The sequence below is a fragment of the Muntiacus reevesi genome, chromosome 12 (assembly GCF_963930625.1).
Source record: "Muntiacus reevesi chromosome 12, mMunRee1.1, whole genome shotgun sequence".
Taxonomy (NCBI): domain Eukaryota; kingdom Metazoa; phylum Chordata; class Mammalia; order Artiodactyla; family Cervidae; genus Muntiacus; species Muntiacus reevesi.
Window position 1 is genome coordinate 36331915 of NC_089260.1, and position 12911 is coordinate 36344825.

The window sequence follows — 12911 nt, forward strand, 5'->3', positions numbered from 1 at the left end:
ACACTTTCCATCCCAACATGCTTGAAAGTTTTCCCCTTGGTTTCTGGAATTCTTTTCTCATTTTCCTGTTTGACTATTCTCTGGCATTCTCTTCTTCCAAATCCTTAAATGTTATGGCCCATCTCTGGTCATCTACACGATTTCCTTAATGATAGCATTTACCTCTATGGTTGAAAGGACTTATCTTTACAGTTATACTCATTTTTCTTGCCAGTGTTATCACTAGCCCTTTTTTCCAGGTTTTCTTGTATGTTTGAAAGGTATAAACTTCTAAATCACCTTGTGATCACTTCCATCTAGCCACTAGTAGCCACTATTTGAGCTTTCAGTAGGTGACGGGCATTTCACACCCACTTCCTTTAATTCCTCACTCAAGGTTGTCATGCTATCATCATTTTATAGATGAGATTACAGCCAGCAGACAAAAAGCCAGGATTTGAATTATATTTTATTCACTTGCCATCTGCCATTACTATTTTTACAAAGCATACTAACAATTTGCAAGCTACATGGGAAAAAAGCAGCTTGTATTTTTAATAAATCAAGAAGGAAGGTGTGGTTCAAGGAATCGGAGCAGGATCAGAAGGGGCCATGATGTTAAAATACTGCCATTAGCGTCGATGTTACTATTGGCACTAATATAGGGAAGGACAGTGTGCAGACTGACTCAGTCCTTCCCAATCTTATCTGATGCTTCTGTTGCTCTGCCAAAGGCAGAGAACTAGGCATGCTTGAAGTTAGTTGATACAAACTTATACATTAAAAACATCAGAATTTGTCCCCAAATGCATTATCAAAACAAAGGAATTTATCATCTGGCTAAGATAGGACATGAATATAATACAGCCATTGACTTTTTGACCTGGGATATTAGCGATCCCATTTACTGTGTAGATGCTGATTAAGTTTACAGAGCACTTCCTTAAACTTGAGATAGAGACTAATAACTTGGTTGTATGTGAGGAAACCAAATCAGCAACAAAAAATTGGCTCGCCTGCAATCAGGATTGGAGGTTGAATTAGAACTAAGAGCACTGGCCAAAGCTTTTCACTACAATTTTTTCTTTTCCTGAAGGGAAACAGAAGTAGAAATAGCCTTAGAAAGTAATGCAAAAATGTCTTAGGCAAGACTTCATCAAGAGGCAAGGGAAATAAACAATTTATGTACCAAAGGAGAGAACTCACCTGGAACAGAATTTATCTTATGCTCTCTACTGAATTTAAGGCTTGCCATACAGGTGGCTAGTAATAATGTCATGTGTGATTCGTACAATTATGCACTATTCTAAGATTAGTTCCTTGGTATCTCTAATTTTCTTGAGGAGGTCTCTAGTCTTCCCCCATGCAATTGTTTTCCTCTATTTCTTTGCACTGATCACTGAGGAAAGTTTTCTTATCTCTCCTTGCTATTTGTTGGAACTCTGCGTTCAGATGAGTATATCTTTCCTTTTCTCCTTTGCCTTTCACTTCTCATATTTTCTCAGCTATTCGTAAGGCCTCCTCAGATAACCATTTTTCCTTTTTTGCATTTCTTTTTCTTGGGGATGATCTTGATCCCCGTCTCCTGTATGATGTCTTGAACCTCCATCCATAGTTCTTCAGGCACTCTGTCTATCAGATCGAATCCCTTGAATCTATTTGTCGCTTCCACTGTATAATCATAAGAGATTTGATTCAGGTCATACCAGAATAGCCTAGTGATTTTACCTACTTTCTTCAGTATAAGTCTGAATTTGGCAATGAGGAGTTCATTATATGGGCCACAGTCAGCTCCCAGTCTTGTTTTTGCTGACCATATAGAGCTGCTTTTTCAGCTACAAAAACAGAATCAATCTGATTTTGGTATTGACCATCTCGTGATGTCCATGTGTACAGTTATCTCTTGTGTTGTTGAAAAGGGTGTTTGCTATGATCAGCATATTCTCTTGGCAAAACTCATTAACCTTTGCCCTATTCATTTGGTACTCCAAGGCCAAACCTGCCTATTACTCCAGGTATCTCTTGACTTCCTACTTTTGCATTCCAGCCCCCCATGATGAAAGTTCAGTTCAGTTCAGTTGCTCAGTCGTGCCCAACTCTTTGCGACCCCATGAACCACAGCACACCAGGCCTCCCTGTCCATCACCAACTTCCAGAGTTTACCCAAACTCACGTCCATTGAGTCAGTGATGCCATCCAACCATCTCATCCTCTGTTGCCCCCTTCTCCTCCTGCCTTCAGTCTTTCCCAGCATCATGGTCTTTTCAAATGGGTCAGTTCTTCACATCAGGTGGCCAAAGTATTGGAGTTTCAGCATCAACATCAGTCCTTCCAATGAACACTCAGGACTGATCTCCTTTAGGATGGACTGGTTGGACCTCCTTGCAGTCCAAGGCACTCTCAAGAGTCTTCTCCAACACCACAGTTCAAAAGCATCAATTCTTCGGTGCTCAGCTTTCTTTATAGTTCAACTCTCACATCCATACATGATTACTGGAAAAACCATAGCCTTGATTAGATGGACCTTTGTTGACAAAGTAATGTCTCTGCTTTTTATCATGCTGTCTCAGTTGGTCATAGCTTTTCTTCCAAGGAGTAAGCGTCTGTTTATTTCATGGCTGCAGTTACCATCTGCAGTGATTTTAAAGGCCCCCCAAAAAAAGTCAGGCACTGTTTCCCACCTATTTGCCATGAAGTGATGGGACTGGATGCCATGATCCTAGTTTTCTGAGTGTTAAGCTTTAAGCCAAATTTTTCACTCTCCTCTTAAACTTTCATCAGGAGGCTCTTTAGTTCTTCACTTTCTGCCATAAGGTTGGTGTCATCTGCATATCTGAGGTTATTGAGTTCTCCTGGCAATCTTGATTCCAGCTTGTGCTTCATCCAGCCCAGCGTTTCTCATGATGTACTCTGCATATAAGTTAAACAAGCAGGGTGACAATATACAGCCTTGATGTACTCCTTTTTGTATTTGGAACCAGTCTGTTGTTTCATGTCCAGTTCTAACCTGCTTCCTGACCTGCATACACAATCCTCAAGAGGCAGGTCAGGTGGTCTGGTATTCCCATCTCTTTCAAAATTTTCCACACTTTATTGTGATCCACACAGTCAAAGGCTTTGGCATAGTCAATAAAGCAGAAATAGATGTTTTTCTGGAACTCTTGCTTTCTCCATGACCCAGCAGATGTTGGCAATTTGATCTCTGGTTCCTCTGCCTTTTCTAAAACCAGCTTGAACATCTGGAAGTTCACAGTTCATGCATTGCTGAAACCTGGCTTGGAGAATTTGAGCATTAATTTACTAGCATGTGAGATGAGTGCAATTGTGTGGTAGTTTGAGCATTCTTTGGCATTGCCTATGATGAAAAGGACATCTTTTTTTGATGTTAGTTCTAGGAGGTCTTGTAGGTTTTCATAGAACCATTCAACTTCAGCTTCTTGAGTTTGAGTAAGGTCTGGGAGATAGTGGACAGGGCAGCCTGGTGTGCTGCAGTCCATGGAGTCATAAGAGTCAGACTCGACTAAGCGACTGAACAACAAAGGTTAGTCCACTTCTTGTGTTCTTTCTACTGTCTACACAATTGATGAGAATATCAGAGTTATAAAATCCAGAGTCAAAAGGATTATTTGGAATTCTCCGGCAGGTCCACTGGCTGGGATTCTGAGCTTTCACTGTCCAGTTCAGGGTTCAGTCCCTGGTCAGGGAACTAAGCTCCCTACAAGATGCCTGGCCTGGCCAAAAACAAAAGTCTCATAGTCAAAAGCATTATTAAAATAGGGTCTGGGGTCATACATAAAAATTCCTTCCCTCAAAGTACTTGCAAATGCGATGGAACAGTGCTTGCTCAAGTGTGTATTTTTATAAAAATCCTGGGTAGAAGGATGGACAGCTTAATTCATTAACGCAACTATGGTGTTGTTTCTTCAGTTTTGAAGAAAGTGGGCAAATTCTGGCAATTAACATGGCGCCGGAAGGGAGAAAATCTTAAGTGAGCGTGGATCCTCTGGGTGGTGCATATTTAGGCATTAGGAACTTATTCCCTAAGAAAAGGGATTGCAGCCAGAGGTAACCCAAAATGTCTCAAATTAATATTTTTGTAACGTGGCTGGGCTGACCACTGAACAGGCAAAGAAGGACACACTTGGAACCCAAATGTTTAAGCCCTACCATGTGCTCGCTGTCAGGGATTTAACAGCACAATTCCTTCCCTCATAGAGTTCATAAATTCAGAGCACACGCTAAGCACAACTACTGTAAGTAAACTACATGGCATATTAAGAAGTGTTAAGTGGCGGGGGTCCGACAGTATTTGGAGTTCCAATTCTACATAAGTTCCAATTCTACATAAGCCAAGGAGAACCTCGCATTTGAGCAAAGTCCTGAAGAGCGGTGGGGGTAAGAACCTTCGGACATTCTGGGGCAGGACGCGGAAGGCGGGGGCAGCAAGTGTCGCATTATCAGAATTTACAGCAGCACAAGGCCCAACGGGTACCTGGGAGGGCGAAATTGCTGCGAGTCAGAAAGCTTTCCAGGCAAAACTTAGCGGGCCGCTGCTAGCAGGGGACTTCTAGCCATCAAAGATTTTGTCCACCAACCGGAATCTCCCTCGACCCACACATGGCCTCAACGCCAACCAGACCACGCCCACCGCCCACAGGGCTCTGCAATGGGCGGTCCCTTGTTGCTCCGCCCCGCGACCCGCGCGCTTGCGGAGAAGCCAAAGGTCAGAGGTCGAGCATCCGTCATGGCGGCGCTGTGTCGGACCCGTGCCGTGACTGCCGAGAGTCATTTTCTGCGAGTGTTTCTCTTCTCTCGATCCTGTCGAGGAGCAAGCACTGAGAGTCGCTCCGGAAGCGAGAGTTCTGATTCCACGGAGCCGAGGCCGCGCTCAGGCGGCTTCGCGAGCGCTTTGGAGCGGCTCTCGGAGCTGCAGCGGAAGGCGGAGCTCGGCCGGACGAGGGTGAGTCGCGAGAGCTAAGCCAGGCACTCGTTGGCGGGCGGGGCCGGGGTTGGGGGCGGAGTCAGGGTGGAGCCCGCCGTAATGGGTGGAACCGGGGGCAGGGCGGAGTTTGGCGTCGTTGTTGGGCCGGGCTAAGTTGGGTGAGACCGAGAGGCGGGGCCGGGGGCGGGGTCCAGCGTAGGAAGTAGAGTCTGGGCAGTTCGCTTGGAAAAGTGTGCGGTCGTGTGTTTTGTCGGTTTGTTGTACTTCTGTATGGTATCTACATGTTGGGCCTGCGTTGTCCACACCCCTTTGAACGCGTCTTCTGAATTGAGTGCTAGAAGGGAAACCAGCAGCGAGAGCTGCCGGCGGCACGTCTAGGGCGACTCCTGGGACTCCGAGTGGGACTCAACGCTGGAAGAGGCTGGGCTCTCGGCTTCTCTTGTGCACAGCAGCTGCAGCGGGGAGCTCAATGTCTGGTGTTCCAGGCTCTTCAGAAATATTTCTTAATTCAGTGGATAGGTAAATGACAGAATTAGTGTCACTATGAAGTTGAGCAAGTAATTTAACCTATCAGTGCTTCACTTTTTCTGTAAATGACCTTTAAAAAAAAAAACCGTCTGCCCCAGGCAATAATTCTGTAAAATACGATAGAATTATTAGATAGGTGAAATGGAAGACATAGGCAGAAATGCAAATTAGATTTTTTTTTGAGCTAGCAGACATGAAGTTTGGCGGTATTAAACTGTATAAAAATAAACTCCCAATTTCTGTGCTTAGCCCCTTGGGAACCAGCCCCAAACAGTTCACAGACGGGTAGTGTCCTGGGTTACAGGAAACCGCCTGGCATCTAGCACAGTGCTTGACTGTTAGTGGGCACTCCGTGTTTGCCAGATGAGAGAATGAAGGAATAGAACGCACAGTGCACATTTGAACTTCAAGACAGCCTGGGCAGTCTTTGAATTGAGATTTCTGTGTGACAGCTCACAAACAGTTAAACAAGTGAGGATAGCACAGGCTTGAGCACGTAAATAAAACATGCTAGTCTAGAATAATAACAGAGCAAGAACAATTGTCAGAGCAATAAGAAAACCGAACACACCACGTTAGTTTTATTTTAGTGTTTATTGGAGGTATTCAGTATTTTTCTGCCATATTTATTATGAGGACTATGAGTAATTGATAGGTATTGGTGTAAAGATTCAATTTTGTGAAAAATCTTTCATTTCTCTCTTTGAAGTTTCTGGAACCATTCAATTGCAGAGTATTCTGACATTACAAGATGAATAAAGTTTGTCTTTATTGTGTGATCAGGAATTTTGAAAAAAATTGTAAAGTATAAAAGTGATGTGAAAGGAGAATATAAATAGCATTGAAGGTTACTGTGTGCATATAAAAGCCTCCTTTCCCTCATTTTCTCAAAGCTGGAAGGTGTATTTTTATAAATGTATACTACTAGAGATTTTATGTATGCATATATGAGTATAAGTTATTTATATATACAGATATACTTAAAAACATTCAGGTTTTTGAACTACATCATTAATGTTTAAGAATGAAAGCTCTGGATTCAGACAGTCTTGCTTTGAATTATGATTCTTCTATCGTTTACTGCCTGTGTTTCCTTGAAAAGTTATGTAATATCCATGTATCTTCTTTTCATTTTTTTTTTTAATAACAGGAAGCTCTATCATGGGATTATTATGAAACTAAATGAATTCATTATTTAAACACATAGTACAGGGACCTGGTAATGAGCACTCAGTATATTTTCATTGCTGCTGCTGAAAATTGCTCTTCTCACTTAAGTATAACTCAGAATATTTTTCCTTATCATTATATATGTGTAGTGTAGTGTGCTTACCCTTCTCCCTAGGTATCCAACAAGGGATTGGTTTCAGGATCCTCTGTGATACCCAAATCCTGGATACTCAAGTCCCTTATATAAATGGTCCAGTTAGCCTTCTGCAGCTTCCACATCTGCAAATATAGGAGGCTATCTGTATACCTCACTGAAAAAATATTTGTTTGGCATTCCATGGTTTGGATGTAGCATTATTTATCTAACCAGACCTTCATTAGTGAGCTTCTAGGCTTTTTTTCCCCCTCCCCTTAATACAGACAGTGCTACAGTGAGCATTTACATTTTTCTGCATATTTATGGGATATATAGGGCTTTCCCCAGTGACTCAGTGGTAAAGAATCTGCCTGCCAATACAGGAGACAGGGATTCAATTCCTGGGTGGGAAAGATCCCCTGTAGAAGGAAATGGCAACCTGCTCCATTAGCCCTGCCTGGGAAATCCCGTTGTCAGAGGAGTCTGATGGGGCTACAGTCCTTGGGATTGCAAAAGAATTGGACATGACTTAGCCACCAGGTGGCTCAGTGGTAAAGAATTCACCTGCCAGTGCGGAAGATGCTGGAGATGCCAGTTCAATCCCTGGGTCGGGAAAATCCCCAAGAGTAGAAAATGGCAACTTGCCTCAGTATTCTTGCCTAGAAAATTGCATGAATAGAGGAACCTGATGGGCTACAGTCCATGGGGTTGCAAAGAGTCAGACAGGACTGAACACGCCCTTATCCATATATATGGGGTATATACTGACAGTGTGCACACACAGTTTGAGTCTTAATAGATAACAGACTGTACCACACTCCCACTTATATATAGTGCATGACAGTGCCTGTTTCCCCACCCACTTATACATGGGGGGTATTATAAGTGGGTTTTCTTGGTATTGGGCAGTCAAAACAAAATACAGAAATTGAGAACTGGGTTGTTTATCCCTCACTTCTGATACTAGTTTGTAATTTTTATCAAAATAATTGCATGTTCACAGTTTTTGACTTAATATTAAGTAAATTCTGTGAATTTGAACTGATAAAATGCACTTATACCAACAAAATACTATGCTTATTGTTATATATATTGGATTCTATATAAGATTTAATTTGTAACATGGTTTCTGCTTTAAAGAAAGCTTTTGGAGCATAGACGGTTTGCTCTTCCCTAAACACAGCATGATATCTTTACCTTTACTCTTCCCTCTAAAATTAGCTTCCCTACCTACAAACTCCATGGTAAAAATCATCTCTTGTTAGGTCTTTTATCATCTCACCAACCAGATGAAACTTGTATTGAAAGTCCAGGGGCTTGATTAAAATGTGTGTGTGTGCGCGCTTAGTCGCTCAGTCATGTCCGACTCTTTGCGACCCATTGGACTGTAGTCCACCAGGCTCCTCGGTCCATGGATTCTCCAGGCAAGAATACTGGAATGGATTACCGTGCAGTCCCCCAAGGGATCTTCCCAACCCAGGAATCGAGCCTGCATCTCCTGTGTCTCCTGTATTGCAGCCGGATTCTTTACTCACTGAGCCATCAGGGAAGCCTATGTATATATATATGAAAGTGAACACATACACACACATATATATATAGGAATAAATGAATGAAAGTTAACCTTGTACCCATTGGTTAAATTCTTATCTTTAAAATGTAGACTCATGTATCTATATGTGCACCTCAGAAATAGGAAGTATTCAGTAAGAACCAAGCAAGTTATCCTTAAAAGGAACTTTCTTTTCCCCTGCAGGCAGGAATTTAATCAAGGGCAATTCATGTGAATTCCCTATCTTAAAATTTCAGCCATCTCAAGGGATCTCAAGTTTCAGTGACCTGAAAGTCCATTTATTCGTCCATGCTCACTTATTCATTTCTCTTTTCCTTGGTTCATTATTTTAAGATTGACTTATTCATGTGTCTCTGTAAAGTGTTTTGTTTATTTTTTGTGGGATGGGGACCAAGTCCTTTTCATTTTTGTAACCAACATAACACACGCTTACGTATAGAGGACCTGGTAAATATTTGCTAAATATTATATTTTTAAAGTCAAATGCCTTTTTCCTTTTAAAAATATTTTAAAACCATTAACCCTCTTATGGCACTTAGTAGTAGTTTAGTTGCCAAGTCGTGTCCAACTCTTGTGACCCCATGGACTGTAGCCTGCCAGGCTCCTCTGTCCATGGGACTCTCCAGGCAAGAATACTGGAGTGGGTTGCCATGCTCTTTAGAGAACAGAGATTTGTTGAACCTGTTAAGCCAATTGGGAGCTGTGGTGTAGTGAAAAACCCATCTTATAGCCACCAGGTGGCAACAGTTGAGCAAATAACTGGTTTTCTGCTTTATGAATGTTACTGTTTCTTAACAGTAGAGGGTGGCATGTTACTTTACAACACATTGAGAAAATGGTTTGCAAGAGTTTTTAAGGCCACACAGAACATTTTATTGTTTTAGGATGGTGAGTAACTATTTTAGCTGATTTGTGTAGAATACTAATGTTATAATATACTTTATAGTTTCCTTTTAGCAATATATTAGATTTTGTGTGAATATTTTTAACTTTTTTCATGAATATTTCTTATTGTATTTTTTATTTCAAAATGTTGGAATATTCCAACCAAATATTTAAATCAGATATTTTGTCTTTTCAGAATCCTGAAAACTCCAAAAATAGCTTATTTGAAGGATTGGTTTCAGTTGTCTAATTTTTAATATAAGTCTTCTAAATTCATATACTGGCAATATCATACAGCTTTATTTACCCCCTTTGTTTTTTCACTAGTTTTATATTGACGACTTAAAAAATTACACCAATGTTTTAAAAACTAATATGTAAAGGAATGATGCAAAACATTTCTGGTTTTAACCATAGTATTCCCTGATTTTTACATTATAGAATTCTAGGAGAATTATCTCTAAGTTAGTAATAAAATCCTTCTGAAATATTTGGTTTCACGGTAGAGTCTAACATTTTCAAAGCAGGTTCAGAGGAAATGACCAATTAATATAAAAACAATGAAAGAGTGTATTGAGGTAGATATAAATCTCTAAGGAAAGTAGGTTTTTATCAACAACTGTAATATACATATTGATATAAATAGTACTATACATTTCCTAAAAGAAAAGATGAATATATTCTGTATGTATTCTGTTTCTTGGGTGGTAATATGCTCAGATCATATACAATCAGACTCCTGTGATTTCCCAAGTCAGTGTAAGTAAGTAAGTGTTAGTCGCTCAGTCATGCCCGACTCTGCGACCCCATGGACTGCAGCCCACCAGGCTCCTGTGTCCATGAGATTTTCCAGGCAGGGATATTGGAGTGGGTTAGCCATTTCTTTCTCCAGGGGATCTTCCTAACCCAGGAATCGAACCCGGGTCTCCTGTACTGCAGGCAGATTCTTTACCGACTGAGCTACAGGGGAAGCCCCAAGTCAGCTTTCAGTTCAGTTCAGTTCAGTCGCTCAGTCATGTCTGACTCTTGGCGACCCCATGAATCGCAGCATGCCAGGCCTCCCTGTCCATCGCCAGCTCCCGGAGTTTACTCAAACTCATATCCATGGAGTCGGTGATGCCATTCAGCCATCTCATCCGCTGTCATCCCCTTCTCCTTCTGCCCCCAATCCATCCCAGCATCAGGGTCTTTTCCAGTGTGTCAACTCTTCGCATGAGGTGGCCAAAGTATTGGAGTTTCAGCATTAGCTTTCACTTATTATGTCTCTTTCCTAACTCTTATTTTTACTTAGACATCTCACTTTCTTCTTTTAATATGTTTGGATTTTCCTTTATTTTGTTTTTACTTTTAAAGGTTTTATTAAGATTTTCTCTTTTGATTAATTTTTCTAATGTGATTATGATGCTTAAATTTGTTTTTATCTGTTGGCATTAAATAACAGGAAATAAAGAAAGCAATAACGTTTGAGTGGAGCCTGGTTTGTAGGGATTTAGGAATAAAATTAAACAGTGATGATCCCATTTGTCTTTTCCCTCTCTTTGTAAAATTTGGGGCACTCTGCTGTTGTCACCTGGCAAACATGAAATGATAGACTCCCAGTCCAGGAGTCAGCGACTCAAGTCCTCTGGACTCTGACCAACTACTCAGGTTGAGGTGGTCAGATCCTCCCAAAGGAGATAAGTGCACACTGGAGCAGAGGATGTTTATCCCAGAGAAATGAAAACTTATGTTCATATAAAAACTTACACAGAAGTGGCCATAGGAGCTTTATTTATTTATTATAGCCAGAAACTGGAAACAGCCCAGATGTCCTTCAGCTGGTCACTGGTTGAACATACTGTGGTATATCTATCTTGTGGAATAGGACTCAGCAGTAAAGAGGAACCAGTGATTGATACATACAGCAACTTGAATGGGTCTCAAGTGAGTTATGCTTTGTGAAAAAAGCCAATCCCAAAGAGTTACATACTTTGTGATTCTGTTTATATGACATTATTGAAATAGTGTAATTACTGAGATGGGGAGCAGATACATGGTTGCTAAGAGTTAGGATAGGGCAGAAGGGAGGTAAGGAGTGGAAGGACAGCACAAGGGGTGGTTGTGGTGATGGAACGTCCTGTGACTTGACCGTGGTGGTGTATCATGAACCTTCACATATGATAAAAGTGTATAGAACTAAATATACACACAAATGATTACACCTGAAACTGGTGAAATCTGAGTACTACTGATGGATTACGTCAATGTCACTTTCCTGGTTGTAATATTATATTGTGGTTTACAAGATGTTACCATTGGGAGAACTGATAAGCATTGCAGGAGCTCTCCATGTATTATTTCTTGCAATTGCATGTGAATTTACAATGGTCTCAAAATAGAAAATTTAATTTAAAGAAAAGTTTCATTTCACTAATCTGCCAGGTCCAGCACTAGTCAGCCCAGTGAAGTCCATAAGCGTGACACCATTATCCCACATAATTAATGATTTTTTTGGTTAGAAACAATGCTATTTGGAATACCATGACAATGAACATGAGAATCTGTAAGTTCATGAATGGTGGTTTTGGTAGAAGCTTTGTGGACGGAGAAGGCAAATCCATATTCAGAATAAATGTCCATTCCAGTGATAAACATGTCACTGTCCTTTCCATTTCAAATGGTCCTGTATCACCAATTTGCCACCAGGCGGCTGGCTGATGCTCCCAGGGAATGATTCTGTCTTGGAAGCTTAGTATTGGTTTCTACAATTTAGCAGTGACTATAGCCAGATCCGGAGAAGGCAATGGCAACCCACTCCAGTGTTCTTGCCTGGAGAATCCCAGGGACGGGGAAGCGTGGTGGGCTGCTCTCTGTGGGGTCACACAGAGTCGGACACGACTGAAGCGACTTAGCAGCAGCAGCAGCAGCAGCATAGCCAGATCACTACTCACAGGGTGAGTGGAAGTCAGTATTCCTGAATCTATGCATAAGCTCCATACTACAGAAATTCAGGGGCCTAGCAACTGGCACAATTTCTAATTGGCCAGTGGTCTGGGCCATGTTGAGGTACTCTTCCTACCCCCAAGACAGAAGCACATCCCTGCTGTCATGGCAACTTTGTTCTTGAACCCACTGGGGAGCTGGACAAGGGTGTCAGGGAGAGACGTTGACTGACTCCACATGGCTAGCTGTCTTGTCCCTTGATTATTAAGGTTCTTCTCTGCTGAAGAAATTATTCACGTATGACTCATTTATTTTCTCACTCTGTGCCTGTTTTAGAGAGGTCTGTCTTCCTATCTCTTTCCCAGACCTTCTTGCCACATATTTCCCAATCCTGTTTCTGCTAAATCTCTGACCATCCAGCACAATCATTAGTCACTTGACAGAAATCATTTTTGGTCCTCACTTTAGGCCGTCTGTCTTTGCAGAGAGGTAATCATTCAAGTGCCCTGCTCAGAGCCCTTCACTGCTGTCGCTCAGGGCTACTCTGGTTCTGCATACGCTACTCATAGAGACCTCTTGGAGTACTCACTGTCCATCTCTGTACTGCAGGCAGCACGGCTGCCAGGTTGTAAAACTCAGGTAGTGGAAGAGCTTGCCTGATGACCTGCACCTTTTGCAGAGTCTTATCTTGTTCTGGGCCCCACTCAAAACTGGCAGCTTTTTGGGTTACTTGTTAAAAGGACTGAAGAGGCATGTCCATATGAAGTATTTGTTGC

At 41.7% G+C, this 12911-nt stretch overlaps 1 protein-coding gene across 1 annotated transcript in view; it reads left to right on the forward strand.

The window, feature by feature from the left end:
• The first annotated feature begins 4687 nt into the window (after window positions 1-4687).
• Window positions 4688-12911, forward strand: part of MRPS28 (mitochondrial ribosomal protein S28) — a 91376-nt gene continuing 83152 nt past the window's right edge. The window contains exon 1 of the mRNA XM_065902529.1: window positions 4688-4939. Coding sequence (XP_065758601.1) covers window positions 4724-4939 — 216 coding nt within the window. The 5' untranslated portion in view covers window positions 4688-4723. The remainder of the gene's footprint in view (window positions 4940-12911) is intronic.